This window comes from Cucumis melo, chromosome 1, assembly GCF_025177605.1.
Source record: "Cucumis melo cultivar AY chromosome 1, USDA_Cmelo_AY_1.0, whole genome shotgun sequence".
NCBI classification, from domain to species: domain Eukaryota; kingdom Viridiplantae; phylum Streptophyta; class Magnoliopsida; order Cucurbitales; family Cucurbitaceae; genus Cucumis; species Cucumis melo.
Window position 1 is genome coordinate 24,848,643 of NC_066857.1, and position 18,985 is coordinate 24,867,627.

An 18,985-nucleotide genomic window follows, 5' to 3' on the forward strand; every position below is an offset into this window, starting at 1 on the left:
TGAAGAGAAAAATGGATTGAGAGAAAAATGGAATTGGAAATCTTTGAGATGAAATGTTGAGTGATCAGTGTGTTTGTGTATTGCAAAGTGACAGAAAACGAAGAAGGCGGATGTATATATTGGTTGTTTTTACCAAAGGGGTAAGATTGTAAATTCGCGTACTTTTTTTAAAATGTTGAATCACATTCTTTACTGTTTAATATATATATATATAAAAACGATCGTGTAATTAAGTCAAAACGATCTTTTAAAAAATGTAATTGATCACGTTGTTAAACAATTGGAAAAACATATAATGTTAAACGATGATGTTGTACAACTAAACGATCGTGTAGGATATCATTTATAAGATGTACAATTTACGCGATCGTGTAATATATTATTTAAGCGAATTGTATATATGCGATTAAACGATGGTATTGTTGAATATGAACGATCGTGGCTCCCTTTGTACATTTTACAAGATAGTGTAAGATATAAAGAGTGAAATGAAATACGGATCTCTCAAGTATAAAATAAAGAAATTTTTGAAAGTTAAATTTAATGATTTGAAGCTTTACAAACATTATAAATCATCTCTAAAATATTGAGAGATTTGTAAGTCGAAGGATGGAGCAGTATCAATGTATTCTTGAGTTGACATTCTTCTTTCGTTTCTCTTGCTGCTTTCTCCTTGTGTTGAGACTTTTGTCTTTTTTTGATGACTAACATTATTATCCTTTTGCATTTCTTTAATTTCTTTCTTGTTTCCTTTAGTTTCAACTTCTTTTGGTTCTTGACTGCTATCAGTATCAATTTCTTCTTGTGGTTCTTGACTGCTATCAGTGTCAATTTCTTCTTCAGTTTTAGTTTCGTTATTATCACATTTATCTTCATCAATCAACTTTTGTTTTCCTTTTGTTGTATCTTTTGTATTTTCTTTCCCTTGTTTTTCTATTTTTTCTTCAATGATTACAATATTTACCAATTGAATCTGGTTTCTTTTTGTTTTGTCTTTCTGGCTCCTATTTTCAACTTCTTCTTCTTTTTCTCCATCTTTAAATTCAATTATTTGAATGTAAAAAGAGAATGTGCTGTCAAAATGATTGTGCAACAAAATGTAGACAACCATGCAATATAAAGATCGTTTAAATATGTATATACGATCATAAAAGCAGCTGAGTAGCAAACAAATAAAAAATATATAAATTAAAGAATTACAAACTAAACGAATAGTCGTGTGACATATATATACGATCGTTTAACATAACTAAACGATCGTTTAGTTATGTTAAACGATCGTTTAGTTATGTTTAAACGATCGTTTAGTTATGTTTAAACGATCGTTTAGTTATGTTTAAACGATCGTTTAGTTATGTTTAAACGATCGTTTAGTTATGTTTAAACGATCATTTAGTTATATTTAAACGATCGCGAAACCAGTTGTATATTAAATAAATTAAAACTTGTGTCAATACGTGTGTTTTTGGTGTTCTTAAATGAATAAGTCAGTTGTTGTTTTCGTCTTCTTCATCCATCTGCAAGTACATAAAGTAAGAATGTTCAGATACATCATGAAGAAAACACATCCAGACAGATAAATTATATCTATCTATACAAGTTATTTTTATTGTTTGGTAAAGAGTTAAACCTGCGGCAATATTTGTGTTTTGGGTGTTTCTAAATCTGTAGTTGCTATTGTTTCAAAGCTACTTTGTGTTTCCAAAACAACAGTTTCTTGTAAAGAAAAAGAAATAACATAATCGTGTTTTATTTTATTTGGAAAGTGAGGAACATTAAACAAAACAAAGGAGTGGAAAATGAACAAGGCACTAACCGTAGGGCAATTTGTTGTTGCATACTTCACCATTGTTTTAACTTGTTCATCATCATCAAGAAGATTGAGGCTACAAGTAGGTGGTCTATTTTTCTCCACGACTTTTATATATGCAACTTCTTTCTCATTCTGTTATTGTTGAAGTTTGGCTGATAGTGGTGGAACATTCAAGCTTGTCATAACCATTGTCAACATGCATTTTATTTCTTTTATTCCTTGTCTTAATAATATTTGTTCTGGTTCTATTTTTTCTTGATTTCACTTATTTCATTTAAGATTTTATTTGTTTCATTGTTTTTTTCATTTCTTTCTCTTTTTTTTTTGTTGTTGCTATGCTTTTTTTTTCTTTCCTGCTTCTCAATATTTTTGAAATATATCAAAATTGTTTGAGACTCTTCTTTTGATGAGTCTAGAGGTGTCATGGAGAACTACAAATAAAATGATATTAGATTATTAGTGAAAAAGTAGTAGCAAAGGTATTGATAAACAGTGATAGATTTATATTCATCATCTATTCAATATAGACATGGATAGAAAATCTTTCACTGTCTATCTGGATAGACATATGCATGCTCTAGCATATGTCTATCTGGATAGACATATGCATGCTCTAAGTTTACTTACATTCTCATATTAAAAAATGTCGATGTTTAGAGTCCTCTAGTCACTTGTTTCCAAACATTTCCATGTTACAATTGGTGGCTCTTCCTTTGCAAGCTTTCTTCCAAACCCAACATCTAAATTGAAAACTCTTGGTATGTTCTCAAAAGCCCAATAGACTAAAGCTAGGGGAAATCCTTGAAGGTATACAACATCCTTGTCACTGTAGGATGTTTTTTTCAAGAACTGATATATTAGGATGTATGATAACCTCCCCATGGATAGCCTTTGAAGATTTCTTCATTATCCAATATGTCTAGCTGTAGGAGATTTATGTGGTTGTGTTGCTGTTTGGGAATTAAAAATGTTTCTAAGATATAGATGTTGACTAGTTTTTCTTTCAATGAGTCTTCCTCATTGACTCATTGCACAACGCTTTGAAAGTTCTTTTTATATCTCTTCTTGTTATAAAGTCATCATGGCGGAAAAGCACATTTTTCATACATTTTCTTTTCTTTCTCCTAGATTTAACTCAGGGAATTTGTGACCTTTTAGTCCAGTCACAAAACAAAAGTCTTTTAGCCCAAATTCTACTATATGTCCATTGAAGTTGAAAGCAAGGACATTAGTTTTTTTTGTATGACATTGTTTTCTTAATAAAAATTCAAGAATTGTGTTGGTATTTAGCTATTTTAATGTTAAGGAACTGACCAAAAGGATTGTTTGTCAAAACTCGAGAAAGAATCCTTTTGTCTATTTTTGACTTGATCTGATTCAATGTTTCTAAGTTGTAGTATACAGTAATTCAAAGGTTTTTTTTGTTCGTCTTCCATAATAATGTCATTTGGATAGTGTTTCACCTGTTGAATGACATAATAAATAGTATGTTTCAAACAAGGGCAAGTTTAAACAAATTTACAAATGCAGAGCACTATAAAGAAAAAGATACATAAATATACAACACTATACATACAGATATCCACATTCTAGTTTGTTACCTTTTTTCCTTTTTCTTTCTTCTGTCTTTGCTTTACACCTTACTGATTTGCTACAAGATGCTTGTTAATTCTTGCTCACCATCTATTTGTAAAAAAGAAGAGTAATATAAATTATACAAACAGTATGGAAACAGACATGTTTGTATGTGGCATAGATCGCGATAGATATAGATTGAACGAAATGAATATAGATTAAGGCCTGTTTGTATGCGATATAAATCATGGTACATATATGTGGATGGTGGAGATAGATCGAAATGAATATAGACTCAGACCTTTTTTATTCTTGCTCACCATCTATTTGTAAAAAAGAAGACTAGTATAAATTATATTAAATGAAATATATATAATCAGTATAGAAACAGACATGTTTGTATGTGTGATAGATCGCGATAGATATAGATTGATCGAAATGAATATAGATTAAGACCTTTTTGTATGCGATATAGATGGTGCTAAATATATGTGGATGATGGAGATAGATCGAAATGAATATAAATTCAAATCTTTTTGTATGCAAGTCAGATCGTCGATCACGACAGTTATGTTGAAATAGTTACCAGGACGTAAACGATTGACGACGAAGACGATAAAAGAAAAAGTCTGAGCAAGTTCCTTCACCTTTTTATAGCCCCTTTATTTGGATGACATTTTTGTAATTACGATTTATTGGAGTTTTTGTAAATTTTTGTTTATAAACGATCGTTGAAGTTTCTCTACACGATCGTGTATACTTAAACTTTTTCGTCATCTTTTACTGTTTATTACCTTATCGTTTATATATATATGATTATCGTTTATATAATGTATAGAATCGTATATGCTTATCGTTTATATTTACAAACGTGATCAGATATTGCACAATCGTTAAAGTATATTGTTATCGTTTAACGTTTATTTTTTTATCGTTTATGTATTTGGTAATTTATGAGATCGTGTATCAATTGTATATTATTCTACACGGTTTCGTATAATAATCGTTTATTAACATTAGTCACGCTTGCGCAGATGATTAACCACGTGTTTCTTGGGATATTTTCGGTATTTTGTATCGTAGACCTATGAGATTTTAAGTTATTGTAATAACTTGTCGCTTTGTTATATTATTAAAAAGACCCCCAAATTTTGTAAATCTTTTCTTTGGTGTAGTTTTTGTGGAGAATAAAAAACAATTAAATTGGATCTCATGAGTCACAAATAATTGCTGTTAACATTAATATCAGTCCAAGTGATTGTTCTTAGATTCGTCATCTTTGAATATAGAAATGGAGTTATGACTGTGATTTTTATTTTTATTTTGGAGATTTTGATATTGGTTGGTTACCGACTTAGCGTTCCGAGTAATTACAGGCTGCCATTCGACTCTAATCTGCTCTGTCAATCAGAATCCCCCAATTTCATGTTTCCCTCTCTTCACCGCCATTTCTTCTCTCTCCTCCGATTCCCCTCTCAATTCTTCTCAACGTTCTTCTCCTCTACCTTCTCCACAACCTTATCAATGGCGGAATATCAGATGCTTGACGATGTCGACGCCGACGACATTCCTCACGCATTCCTCTGCTGTGTCTGCTTGTCAGTTCTCTCTCTCTCGTTTTATATTCATTTTCGGAATCAAAGTATGACTTGGAATGATTTTTTGTTCGATGTTTGTATATATCTATGTGGGTTTCGTGTTTTGTTCTGATGCTCTATTGATGAGGTTAGGAATCTGAATAATCAATTATTCTCAATGGAAAAGCTAATGATTTCATATGTTAATAGCTATGCTGTGCATTTTACACATTTGTTGTATATTTTCTTAAGAAAAGGGGAGGCTTTCAGGAAGGTGTTAAGATTCTTAACCTGAAAAGCAGAAAAATCCCAACAAAGACAAAACAGAGGCAGCACTCTGCTACTATATATTGATGATAATAGTCAAGATGAATCACACAACAGATATATAAAACCCAGAAAAACAGTAGCAAAACAAGATCAACCCTCAGCTCCTTCGAGAAGGCTGGAAACTTCTCGTAATGCTATGGCTGCTTCCACCTAAAAGACAACATAAAAACCTAAACAGCAGTCCCCAAAAACATTCCCTATAAATACCTTAACCCACTGTGAGTCCTCAGGTGATGCTTTCTCTCTCTCCTCCCCGAATTACCAAAAGCCATGTCAATTCCCTTCTCTGCCCCGTCTCTTGTATGTTTGGGGTCTGACAGAAGGCTATCATTATTAAACGTTGTTTCTCAAAATCCCATGTTGGGGAGCCTAGTGTTTTTCTATATACTTGAATTGCCCTATTTTTCGTTTGGCCCAAAAGTCACCCAGGTGGGTTGGTAAATTATAGAATTGGATAAAGTGTCCTGTTCGGTTGACTTGATGTTGACTATTCTTTACCTGAGGGAGACATAGTAGAGTGGGACATTGCTTTTGGAATTTGTTTATGTTCAATACTACGATAAATTGTAACCATCATGGATTGACTTAGTGATAAAAAGGGATATATAGTTTCAATAACTAACTAAGAGGTCATCGGTTCAATCCATGATGACCATCTACCTAGGAATTAATTTTCTATGAGTTTTCTTGACACCCAAATGTTTTAGGGACAGGTGGGTTGAGGTGCGCGGAAGTTGGTCCGGACACTCACGGATATCTAAAAAAATATACTATGATAAATTGTAGGAATGACTTCAAATAACTAAAGAATGGATGGTCTATATCAAGTCAGCTCTTTTCAAGATCTCAATAATGACTTCAAACAAGCATTGACTAGTTTTCTTCTGATAAGATTTCTGCACATATTGCCAAATAGTGTTCCCTTTCTATTGCATACTTTCTGTGCCTGAATTATGCCAAATAAATGTTTACATAGTAGGCAATTTCAATCGGTATGGCAGGCGTGGTCGGAAATAAAAAAGATTATTTTGTCAATAATTTAACTTCTAAGAGACCCATATCCAATAGGACTACAGTTTAAACTGGGTTTTCCTAGATTTTGGAGGAAAGATAAACTTTGAATTGAGGTAATGGCCTATAGTATTATGATCATGAGGTAATGGCTTATAGTATTATTAGAAATGAGAAACAACTGGGGCACTTGCAAGGAGGTTTTTTTTATTCTGTTGTTTGTTAGTATTATTTGTCTTCACCAGTTTCTTCTTACATGTGGCTAATTTAAGTTGGTTGTGAATTGCAGGGATCTTCTCCACAAGCCAATAGTGCTCTGTGAGTATAATTAGATGTTGACCATAAATATTTTTGAGAGGTGCCAGCCTTCTGTTAACTTTTAGTTTCTTCTATGCCAGCTTGTGGTCATATTTCATGTTTTTGGTGCGTCCACAAATCCATGAATGGTTTTCGTGAGTCCCACTGTCCAATTTGTAGACGTCCGTATTATCACTTTCCAACCATCTGTGAGATTCTTCACCAATTGATTGTGAAGATTTATCCTACAGCCTATAAGAGAAGGGAAGCTCAAATTCTAGGTAAGCTTTCTATTGGATGCTGTTGTCACTAATGTGCTAATGTCTGCAACGGCTGCAATCTTTGCTGTTAAAAACAAACATATCAAGAAGATGCATATTATATGAGCCGAGGTGTAATGGTTTTAACTTTGAATCTGACTTCACCTGCAGTCAGTAAAACCCAACAAAAAATAGAGCAAAAAACAGGGGAAGTAGATCCCTGTTCTGATGATGTATTTAAATGCCAACGATATCAAAGTTGCAAAGCCAGAATAACGCAAAGAAGTGGCTTGACAATGGGCTTATCTATTTAATGTACAAGGGAACACATACTTTTTTTTGAGCCGCTTATCTATCTAATGTACCTGTCTTTTATCCTTTTCTTGACAAGATTGCTACTGCCCTTGCTGTATTCCTTGATTAATTGATTAATTTGTAAGATATACCTTATCTTCCCTCTTTTAGATTATTTATTTTTTGCTTAATTCTTTTTATCAATGATTATAATGTTTCAGAATGAAAAAACTAATTTAGAATGCAGAATGCTAATGATCCATTGCCTTTTGCGTTTGATGTTAAATATTAATTGTGTTGAAATACACATAAATCTCAAACATATTGTTTAATTGGTAGAACTATATTCATGAAAATGATATTTTCTTAATGTCGGTTCAGCAAAAGAGTTCATTGTTGATTTTCTTCAAGTTTTTTGCTAGAGTTATTTTAACCTTGTCGCCATTTAAATGATTTTCATTTTCAGAGGAGGAAAAGAAAATTGGCTATTTCTCTCCACAATTTGATTCCCTTGCTTGTGGCTCCCAAGCTGGTATGAAAGTGGAACACTTGGAAGATTCTGCTAATGGCGAGCTGAACACAAATACAAAAAATGGTGATGCCATTGCTGAATTAATATTAGAAGAAAATTCTGACGTTGTTAGTTCTACTTCTGTTGTAAGCCTCAATTCTCTTCAAGATCCTTGTGCTCAAAAGACACAAAAGCAGGAGAAGATTTCAGTTGCTGATGTGCTATGTCAAGCTTGCACCCAATTGCTCTTCCGACCTGTGGTTATTAACTGTGGCCATGGTATATATGCTCTTCTTTCATCCATGTGTGAGCTTGCATTTTATTTTATTTTCAATTATGTAGTGAAGTATTTGTTTAATAATTGGGTCATTTCATTTTTCAACTTTACTACCATTCCCAAAATATGTCGACTTCAATAACATAAATTTAAAAGGTTTCAATAGAACTTGTTTTCTTATGTTTACAGTATTTTGTGAGAGTTGTATCAACTCACAGGTTGAGACACTCGAGTGCCAAGTTTGTCAGTCGCTGCAACCAAGGGGATTTCCAAATGTCTGTTTAGAGCTAGATCAGTTTTTGAAGGAACAATTTCCTGAAGAATATAGCATCCGCAGAGATTCAGTTCAACTTGAACAAGCCAACAGTATCAAGCATGACAATCCAACTTCCTGTATGCTTGCTTACACTTGCTTAAATAATCGTTTTTAATATTGTTGCATTTGTGTTCTTGGATTGATCTATTTGTGGTGCTTTTAGTGCTTGGTATTTGTTACATTCTTCTTCCCTTTTTATTTCTTAGTATTTGTTGCACTTTTGTTTGTGCTTAGCTTGTACGGACTGAAGGTAGTTTAGGGCCCGTTTGGTAACGTTCTTGTTTCCTGTTTCTTGTTTATGTTTTCATTTTTTAAGAAACAGAGGTATTTGATAACGTTTCTTGTTTCTCATTTTTAAAAAAAGTAGAAACGTTTCTCATTTTATAAGGAATTATTGGGAACAAAAGAAGACGGAACAAAATAAGTTTCTTTTGTTCCGTTTCTCAATTGCTTCTATTGGTTTCCTTTTTCTCAATTTATTTTTAGGGATAGTTGCAAATGTAGCAATTATATTCAAAATAATTAAGTATATAACAACATTTTAAAAAAATTGCAAATATAGCAAAATCTGTCAAAATCTATCAATGATAGGAGTCTATCACTGATAGACTATGTAGTAAATGTAATCTATCAATGATAGGAGTCTATCACTGATAGACTATGTAGTAAATGTTGGTCTATCACTGATAAACCATAAGAATCTATCAACGATAGAAGCCTATCACTGATAGATTTTGCTATATTTGCAATTTTTTTAAAATATTGCTATATACTTAATAATTATTCTAAAAATTGCTACCTATTATAATTACCCTTATTTCTATTTGTTTTGTTTTCCTTCTCAATTATTTTTATTTGTTTCCTTTCATTTCTCTCAATTATTTTTATTGGTTTTTTTTTTTTCTCAATTATCTTTATTGGTTTCCTTTTCCTTTTTCTCAATTATTTTTATTGGTTTCCTTTTCATTTTTCTCAATTATTTTTATTGGTTTCATTTTCCTGTTTCTCAATTATTTTTATTGGTTTCCTTTTTCTTTTTTTCAATTATTTTTATTGGTTTCCTCTTTCTTTTTTTCAATTATTTTTATTGGTTTCCTTTTTCTTTTTTTTTTTAATTATTTTTATTGGTTTCCTTTTCTTTTTTCTCAATTATTTTTATTGGTTTCCTTTTCTTTTTTCTTAATTATTTTTATTGGTTTCCTTTTCTTTTTTCTCAATTATTTTTATTGGTTTCCTTTTCTTTTTTCTCAATTATTTCTATTGGTTTCCTTTTCCTTTTTCTCAATTATTTTTATTGGTTCCTTTTCCTTTTTTTCAATTATTTTTATTGGTTTCCTTTTCATTTTTTTCAATTATTTTTATTTGTTTCATTTTCCTTTTTCTTAATTATTTTTATTTGTTTCATTTTCTTTTTTCTTAATTATTTTTATTGGTTTCATTTTCCATCTCCATCGTCTTCTCCAAATAATCATCCTCTTCCTCTTTCACTCATCGTTTTTCTCTGCACGCCGTCTTCCTCTTCACCTCTCATCGTCTTCCTCGACAACCCGAACTCTTCCTCTTCACTAGACTGTTTCTCTTTGTTGGATCCAAAGTTTTTGCCTGACTGTTCCTCTTCGTCGGATCTATAGTTTTCGTCTTCCTCTTTGTGAAAATATGGGTTTTCGTTGTGGCTTTTTCTCTAAAGCATCATAGGTAGTAGAGTTAAAGGTTAAATTTTGTTTTGTTTCTTTCAATTATGAATATTGAAGACATAATAACTTACTTTAAAATTAATATTAAATTCTAGATGTCACGAAATAATGATGAGATTGTTGAAATTGATGGATTAAGAAGTGAATCGACATCATCTAAGAGAAATGGGTTGAGTTAGAGACGATATTGCCAATCAAATTTGGCAACATTTGAACGATAAATATAATTTTATGTTTATGTTATTATGAATAAACTTTTGATAAATTTATTTTTTATGTTTGATGAATAGACCTATATTTTTGTTTAATGTTTAATTGAAGTAGATGTGAAAAATAAAAATAAATCTAAAAGAAAATCAGTAAATAAGAAACAATTATCAAACACATTTTTTGTTTTTGTTTCTTTTTTTCAAGAAACAAGAAATAGAAACAGTTATCAAATGCATTACTGTTTCTTATTCTAAAAAAAGAAGAAACAGGAAACAGGTAAACAAAGAACAAGAAACAAGCAACAGTGAATAGGAACGTTACCAAACGGGGCCTAAGCTGTCCAAATTATGTAATTGATTTCTGAATGATTTTGAATAGCATATCGTATCCATTTATTTATTGTATGTCTATATAATCTTTGAAGTGATAGAATTTACTTTGTTTCAAAATTTACTGTTACAATTTGTGGGCTTGGCCCTTAGGGTATTTATGGAAAAAAGTATTTATGGAAAGCTTACCATAAATCTTTCTTTTCCTTTTTTTCTTATGCCCTTATGTATTCTATTTGATCTCCCTCATTATACCTTTGTAAATCATCAGAAAATAATAAAATTAACAATATCGTGGTTTTTCTCTCGATTCTTGGGTTTCCATATAAAGCCTCGTGTTTGTGTTTATTGTTTTCAATGTGGTATCAAAGCTAAGCAATAACGAAACCTTAGAGACCAACCTAGGAGAAACTGGAGAAACTTAGACTAAACCTGAAGCTGTTGCTACTATGGATGCCGCCACCATGGAAAAACTGCTCCAAAGGATTCAGATGTTGCCGATCTATCCAATGAGCCAACCCTGGCCATCATCCACGCAACCCTCCAGCCAGAAACCACCTTATACGTCGCCTTTTTCAGGAATGTTGGCCCACGCGCCGTTTTCTTTTCATCTCTCTGCTCAGCCCATCCTCCTCTACGCGCCGTCGTTTGACCAACCAGCCTACCCTTCTGGTCATCCATCGCCCCACGCGCTACCCATTGCCACCAGACAGCAACCCACAAAATTGTCAAATCTTTACAGATATGCAAAATCTATTTGTCGCCCTTTACAACCTTTTTTCTATGGGAACGGGGCCGTCCACCTCCATAACTGATTTGGGGTTGAAGAGGGTGAGTCTTTAATGCATTCCAAATCAACCGAGTTGTTGATGTATTTCAAGAACCCGGTAACTTCGTTCCCTAATTTACCGTCAAATTATACAACTGGTTCATTGAATTTATCTATAGGGAATTTTCCAGGTAAAAATTTGAATCAGCAAATTTATTTTTTTTGGCTCCAATCAGTAAAGATGTTCCTCGAAGGTTGCCACTAGTTTAGCTTCTTAATTGGAGAGACTGTACGTCCCCCACCAGGTGACGCCTTGGAACAACTCTAGAAAGGGGAGGACTTACTCATTTAGTCCATGCTGATTAATAGTATGGAACCTTAGATTGGCAAGCCTCTATTGTACGTAGCCACAACAAAAGATTTGTGGGATACAACTCAGACCCTTTACTCGAAGCAACATAATGCCTCTTGGTTGTATACATTGAGAAAACAGGTGCATGATTGCTAACAAGGGACCCTGGACGTCACTACCTATTTCAACAAGCTCTCTCCTCTCTGGCAAGAGATGGATTTGTGCAAAAAGACAGTTTGGGACACACTAAATGACGGTATACAATATGCTAAACTTGAAGAGGCTGACCATATTTATGACTTCCTTGCAGGGCTTGATCCCAAATTTGATATTGTTTGTGGCCATATACTCGGACAAAGACCTCTTCCCTCCTTAATGGAAGTATGTTTTGAAGTCTGTCCTGAAGAAGACCGTACTAATGCCATGAGTGTACTAACTACCCCTGCTACTGATTCTGTTGCCTTTAGTGCTCAGTCCTTGAATCATGATAGTGACAAGAATAATGGAAAACCAATCCCTGTTTGTGAGCACTACAAGAAACAATAACACATCCAGGATCTGTGTTGGAGACGCCATGCTCGTCCCCCGGGAGGTAAGAAACAGCCCTTCAACGAGAAACAGAACTTAGGACGTGCCCACTTTAGTGAAATTACCACTACCAGCACTTCTCAATCAATTGGCCCTACTGTAAGCCAAACCGAGACTTCTGCTTTGGGTGCCATTGCTTAGTTAGTTATGCCTTAGTCCCTTGGACTTCTTAGCGTTGATGGGAAGAATTCCTGGATTTTAGACTCGGGGGCTACAGATCACTTGATAGGTTCTTCGGAGCACTTTATCTCGTACATCTGTCGGTAATGAAAAAATCCAGATAGCCGACGACTCTCTAGCCTCGATTGTTGGGAAAGAACAAATAGTTCCCTTTGGTGATTTTGCTCTCTAGAATGTTTTACACGTTCCTAAATTGTCTTACAATTTGCTATCTATATAAGCAAGATCACTCGTGAGCTGCATCGCGAAGTTATCTTTTTACCTGAATCTATTTGTTTTCAAGACATGAGCTCAGGGAAGACGATTGGCACTGCTCGACATAGTGGGGGACTTTACATTCTTGGTGATGATGCCTCCGGTAGTAGTTTCTCTAGGGCTAGTTTATTGTCTTCCTATTTTAGCATTTTTGAACATGATTGTATGTTGTGGCATTTTCAGTTGGGCCACCCAAACTTTAATTATATGCAATATTTGTTTCCCCATCTTTTCTTTGAACTTGATGTCTCCTTTCTATCTTGTGATGTGTGTATTCGAGCTAAACAATATCGAGTTTCATTTCTCTCACAACCATATAAACCTACACAACTCTTTACCCTTATTCATAGTAATGTTTGGGGTCCTTCCAAGGTTCCTATCTTATGTGAGAAACGGTGGTTTTAACTTTCATCGGTGATCATATTCATCTTACCTAGGTCTACCTTATCACCAATAAATCCGAAGTTTCATCTTCCAAAACTTCTATCACACCATTGAAACATAATTCCATAAAAAAATTGCAATTCTTCAAAGTGATAATGGTCAGGAATTCCAAAACCATAACCTTAGTGAATTCTTAGCCTCCAAGAGGATTGCTCACCAAAACTCATTTGCTTACGCTCTTCAACAAAATGGGAGACCGAGTGAAAAAACCGTCATCCTCTGGGAGTATTCCATTTCCTTATGTTATCTACTTCCCTTCCTTCGTACCTGTGGGGAGATGCTATTCTTACAACATCATACTTAATCAATAGAATATCTTCTCGTATCCTCCACCTTTGGACTCCCTTAGATTGTCTTAAGGAGTTCTACCCCTCAATGCGTCTAATTTCTGAGGTTCCCCTCCATGTGTTTGGGTGTACTACTTATGCCCATAATTTGACCCTAATCAAACCAAGGGTATGCCCTTCGTCAGCGCGGTTATAAATGTTTTCATCCGCCATCTAGGAAATACTTGGTTACTATGGATATTATTTTCTGTGAGGACCGACTCAACTTTCCGGTTAGGCTTTCTTTGTTGAGAACCAACTAAGGAAAGCACTCCGCCATTTTCAAGTGGAGAGTGTAAGTGAAGAGTCTAACATCTTAGCATTTTAGGATTTATTGAACCTACTCCTAGTACCGTGTCTGACTTGGATTCTCATCTTACAGTCCTACCTACTGACCAAGTTCTCTGGAAAATGTATTACAAAAAGAATCTCAGAAAGGAAGTTGAGTTCCCTGCTAGTCAGCCGCTGGCTTCAGTCCAAGACTCTGAACCTCTTCGAGATCAAGGTATGGAAAACTCTACTAAACATTTGTACTAATAATAAGATGAGTGAGAATGACAGGTTTGGTGTTGCGGTTCTTCAAAATATGGAAGGAAAGAACAGTGTTGATGAGACTGAGGTCAGAGCAAGAACCAATAATAGTGAAGTTGAACAGGGTCATACAGGCATTAATGAGTATGATCCCTCTCTTGACAATTCCCATTGCTCTGAGAAAAGGTATCAGATCTTGTACTAAACATCCCTTTTGCAACAATGTTTTCTATGATAATCTCTCTCCACAGTTCAAAGCTTTTACAGCAAGCCTTGACTCTACCATAATATCAAAAAATATCTACACTGCTTTAGAGTGCTCTGAATGAAAAAAGGTTGTAATGGAAGAGATGAAGGCTCTTGAAAAGAATAAAACTTGAGAGATTTGTGCTCTACCCAAAGGACACAAAACTGTGGGATGCAAACGGGTGTTCTCTCTGAAATACAAAGTGGATGAAACTCTTGACAGACATAAGTCAAGGCTAGTTGCAAAGGGATTTACTTAAACCTACGGTGTTGATTATTCAGAAACCTTTTCTCCTGTTGCTAAATTGAATACTGTTAGAGTCCTGTGATCCGTTGCTGTGAACAAACATTGGCTTATATATCAGTTGGATGTTAAAAATGCATTTCTAAATGGGGACCAAATGGAGGAAGTCTACATGAGCCCCCTCTTGGATTCAAAGCCTATTTTGGTCAGCAAGTATATAAACTCTAGAAATTCCTATATGATCTGAACTGTCACCCAGTGTAGGTTTGACAGATTCACTGCATTTGTCAAATCCTAAGGGTATAGTCAAAGACACTTTAATCATACTTTGTTTTACAAAAGTTTTCGAGACAGGGAAGATTGAAGCAATCAAAGTTTATATTGATGACATTGTTTTGTCTGGAGATAATCAAGCAGAAATCAGTCAACTCAAGCAGAGAATGCGTGATGGATTTGAAATCAAGGATTTAGGAAATCTGAAATATTTCCTTGAAATGGAGGTTGCCAGATCTAAAGAAGACATCTTCATGTCTCAGAGAAAATACACCTTTGATTTGCTAACGGAGACAGGTATGTTGGGATGTCGTCCTGTTGACGCTCCTATTGAATTCAACTGTAAACTAGGAAACTCTGGTGATCAAGTTCCAGTTGATAAAGAACAATATCAGTGCCTCGTGGGAAAAATTGATCTACTTACCCTGCCCTCATTCTGATATTTCCTTTGTTGTGAGTGTTGTCAGCCAGTTTATGCAGGCTCCCTATGAGGAACACATGGAAGCTATCAACAGATTTCTGAGATACTTGAAAATGACACCTGATAAAGGATTGATGTTTAGAAAGACAGACAGAAAGACCATTGATGCATATACTGACTTGGACTGGATAGGATCTATTGTTGATAGAAAGTCTACCTCCGGTTATTGTACCTTTGTTTGGGGCAATCTTGTAACTTGGAGGAGTAAGAAGCAAAGTGTATGGCTAAAAGCAGCGCGGAGGCCAAATATAGAGCTATGAGTTTGGGAATATGGGAGGAAATTTGCCTCCAAAAAGTCCGTTTGATCTATTGAAGCTCTTTTGTGATAATAAAGCCGTTATTAGTATTGTCAACAACCTAGTTCAACATGATAGAACTAGACATGTTAAGATTGATCGACATTTCATCAAAGAAAGACTTCACAATGGGAGCATATGCATTCCGTACATGCTTTCAAACCAACAGGTTGCTGATGATCTCACCAAGGGGCCTCTCAGACCAAACTTTGATTTTTTGTGTCAGCAAGTTGAGCTTTATCGATATTTACGTCTCAATTTTAGAGGAGTGTTAGAATTTGTGGGTTTGACCCTTAGGGTGTTTATGGAAAAAAATATAAGTGGAAAGCTTACCACAAATCTTTCTTTTCCTATTTTTCTTATGCCCTTGTGTATTCTATTTAATCTCCCTTATTGTACCTTTGTAAATCATCAAAAAGTAATAAAATTAACTATATCGTGTTTTTTCTCCTGGTTCTCGGGTTTCTACGTAAAGCCTCGTGTTTGTGTTTATTGCTTTCAATATTTACCGATGTTTTTTAGGTCCATTTATTTGATAGCAGGGCTGTTCTACTACCATCCATGTTCTATTCATTTCTTTCAATAATTTCAGGAAAACAAGATATTGTACCCATGTAGGAATTTTAAAATAATGGTGTTATTTACAATTGCATTCTTCAATCCTTTTGGTAAGGGTAGAAATGTACTTATAATACTTGATGGTGTATTGTCGCTCTACAATATTGTAAATGCTTCATCAACACAAACTAGTCTGTATAATATCATTTTGGTTTATTTACGTTTATTATTTGCTTCCAGGTTCCATTGAAGAGGGTAAAAAGGGACAGTACCTGCCGAGATGGGGTGATGTTGCCTCTAAAGTGCATTCTGCAGTTGGCTGTGATTCTTGTGGGGTAATTTCCTTATATGTTCACCATTCTTATCATGCTGTCGATGTTGTTAGAAGGCTATTTGGTGTAGCCTAAAGGATAAAAGGAGATTAATAAAACCGAAGTCTTTATTATGAATCAAAATTTATCAATACCAAAAGACAATCCATTTATTTATGGAGAATAGGAAAACAAGGTAATCCTAATCCTAATTTATGAAAAAAATAATCCTAAACCTAATGTTTTAATAAACGAAGGAAACTAATCCTTAAGTTAATCAATCAAGGACACTTATCCTAATCCTAATCAATCAAAATCAATCAAGGATGGTTAGTGTTCACTTTGCAATTAGTTTTGTACTTAGTCTCCTTTTTGTTCAAGTGTTTGACTTACTGCATTGTTAAAATCATTTTTTCATTCAAATCTCTCTAAAACATGTCTTTAATCATATGACTAATTTAGCCACGATTGTTAACTGTTATCGTTTTTTGTTTCTGCTTTTTGAAAATTAAACTAATGTCTCCCTATTTTCTCCCTGTTTCATACAATTGTTTGCATCCTTTTCAAGTACAATGGTTGAATTGTTTTTCAAATCTAAAAAACAAAAACAACTTTTAAAAGCTACTTCTTTTGGTTTCCAAAATTTCGTTTGGTTTTTCAAACAATGGTTGAAAAATAGATAACAAATGAAGAAAGTTGGAGGTAGTGTCTATAAGCTTAATTTTCAAAAACAAAAACAAAAAAAAAAATGGTTACTAAATGAAGCCTTAATATTTAGTTTTAGACTTTAAACTTTAGATGATTGATTTTGAAAATGATAAATGTGATTTGAATTATTTTGGAATCACCCCCAGACAAGGTCTTACCTAATAAAATAGTTGCATTTCATACACCAGGGACTTGATGAATAGATTTATGGAGATTACTGACGATAACCTATAGCTCTTCTGCCTGAACTAAAAATTGGGTCCAAATATTGAAACTAGTTTGCACTAGAATTTGATTACGAAGTGCTCACTTTGTTACTGATTGTAGTATTCTCCTGTTATACACTGCAGATGTTTCCCCTCATTGGCGACAGATACAAGTGCAAGGATTGTTTAGAGGAAGTAGGTTTTGACCTCTGTGGTGACTGCTACAATACACGTTCGAAACGTCCCGGTCGGTTTAACCAGCAACATAGACCAGAGCACAGGTTCCACCTTGTACATCCTCCAATGTTTCGAAATATGAGGTTGGGGGTAGTAACAGAAATGTTAGAGGAAGGTTCTACAACCTTTATTATTGCTAATGGTGAAGGTTCAGATAGCTCAGATAACATAGGTGCAATTCTTGAATTTTCGAGTGATGCTCGTGAGAGTGATGAGGATGATTCCGACGTGGATGGTAGAACTCAAATAAACTCCAGTGACGATAGAACTGATCAAAATTACTCTGAACCCTCCTAAAATGTTATCTGGTATCGAAATACAACATTGCTTCGTATGGAGTTTCCACTCAGGTTGTTGGAACACAATCTCTTACTCTAGTGTCTGGATGATCCATAAACTTAAATTTCTATGTTTTTCCCCAGGCAAGATGAAAAAAGAGGCATAAAAGACCTCACATCTATGTACATAAAAGTGTCCTCTAATCTTCTTTCAAAATTCAGCTGCTTCCTCCTCCTCTTGAATTTGTACAAACAGTGGAGGCATCTGAGGTTGGTTTCTTGTTTGCCAACTTGTAAGTAATGGTGGTGGTTTATTCAAATAACATTTTCTGACCAAACTTGGAAAACGAGCTTTCCGTTTTAGTTTTTAGTGTTCTTGCACAAAGAGTTTTAATTTATCTCTCTTATTGATTGATGCACAGGTAATATGGATATTTTACATGCTTTGAAAGTTATGTTTTTTGGGTTGGAATTTCAGTTTAGTTACCTAATGTTTTAGGAGTTTCAACTTTTATCTTTATGTACTGATTTATTCAATTAAGTTTTTATTAACCTACATACTAGGAGAAGTATTCTATTTCTTAGAGTAATGATGGTTAAATGTTTCATTCAAATTATTTTATTAGAATTAATCATAATGTGTTATTTAAAAAGTTTGGATTATGATAAAGTTATATCTTCATTCATTTCTTTTAAGGAATTGTGACCATTAATTATGTTAATAACTTTCAATCTTAGAAATGAGAAACGTTTCTTTTTTCCTTTGTCTATCTTGGTCAAGACTGACCTTTTAGATTTAGTTAGAATTCACTCATCTCTTTTAAATTCCCTCGGTAATATTTTTTTCTTTTGTTGTATCAAACCAAGTTTAATTTGTTAATTCTTTTTAAATATTATTTAGGTGTATAGAACAATTCCGAAAACAAAAAAAGTATAGATCCACGATATAAAATATCAAAAATGTTCTGTCAACCACGACATCAACAAAGCATGTAATATATTTGTGATCGTTTAGATTTGGTTATTGTTTGGGACGCGATCGTTTAGATTTGATAGTTTAGATATGACTATAATTTATTTTTTCAATTCTATCATTTAATTTTGTTACGCGATCATTTAATTTGGTTATGTTTAAATTTGGTTATACACGATCGTCTAGATTTGATCATTTAGATTTGGGGATTCAAATTTAAACGATTGTTTTTTTC

At 33.8% G+C, this 18,985-nt stretch overlaps 1 protein-coding gene across 1 annotated transcript; it reads left to right on the forward strand.

Annotated features, from left to right (window-relative positions):
• Positions 1-4,625: 4,625 nt before the first annotated feature.
• Positions 4,626-18,140, forward strand: LOC103497542 (E3 ubiquitin-protein ligase PRT1). Its single transcript, XM_008459760.3, has 7 exons — positions 4,626-4,986; positions 6,596-6,624; positions 6,705-6,884; positions 7,624-7,947; positions 8,135-8,338; positions 16,278-16,372; positions 17,407-18,140. The coding sequence occupies exons 1-7, from the start codon at positions 4,688-4,690 to the stop codon at positions 17,794-17,796; spliced, it is 1,521 nt and encodes a 506-aa protein (XP_008457982.1). The 5' UTR covers positions 4,626-4,687; the 3' UTR covers positions 17,797-18,140.
• Positions 18,141-18,985: the final 845 nt, after the last annotated feature.

Excerpts from the sequence above, each read along its gene's own strand:
- LOC103497542 (XM_008459760.3), top strand. The coding sequence starts at position 4,688 with ATGACTGTGATTTTTATTTTTATTTTGGAGATTTTGATATTGGTTGGT. Across the intron at positions 4,987-6,595 it reads TTCCTCTGCTGTGTCTGCTT|GGATCTTCTCCACAAGCCAA; the intron begins GTCAGTTCTCTC and ends TGTGAATTGCAG. Across the intron at positions 7,948-8,134 it reads GGTTATTAACTGTGGCCATG|TATTTTGTGAGAGTTGTATC; the intron begins GTATATATGCTC and ends TTATGTTTACAG.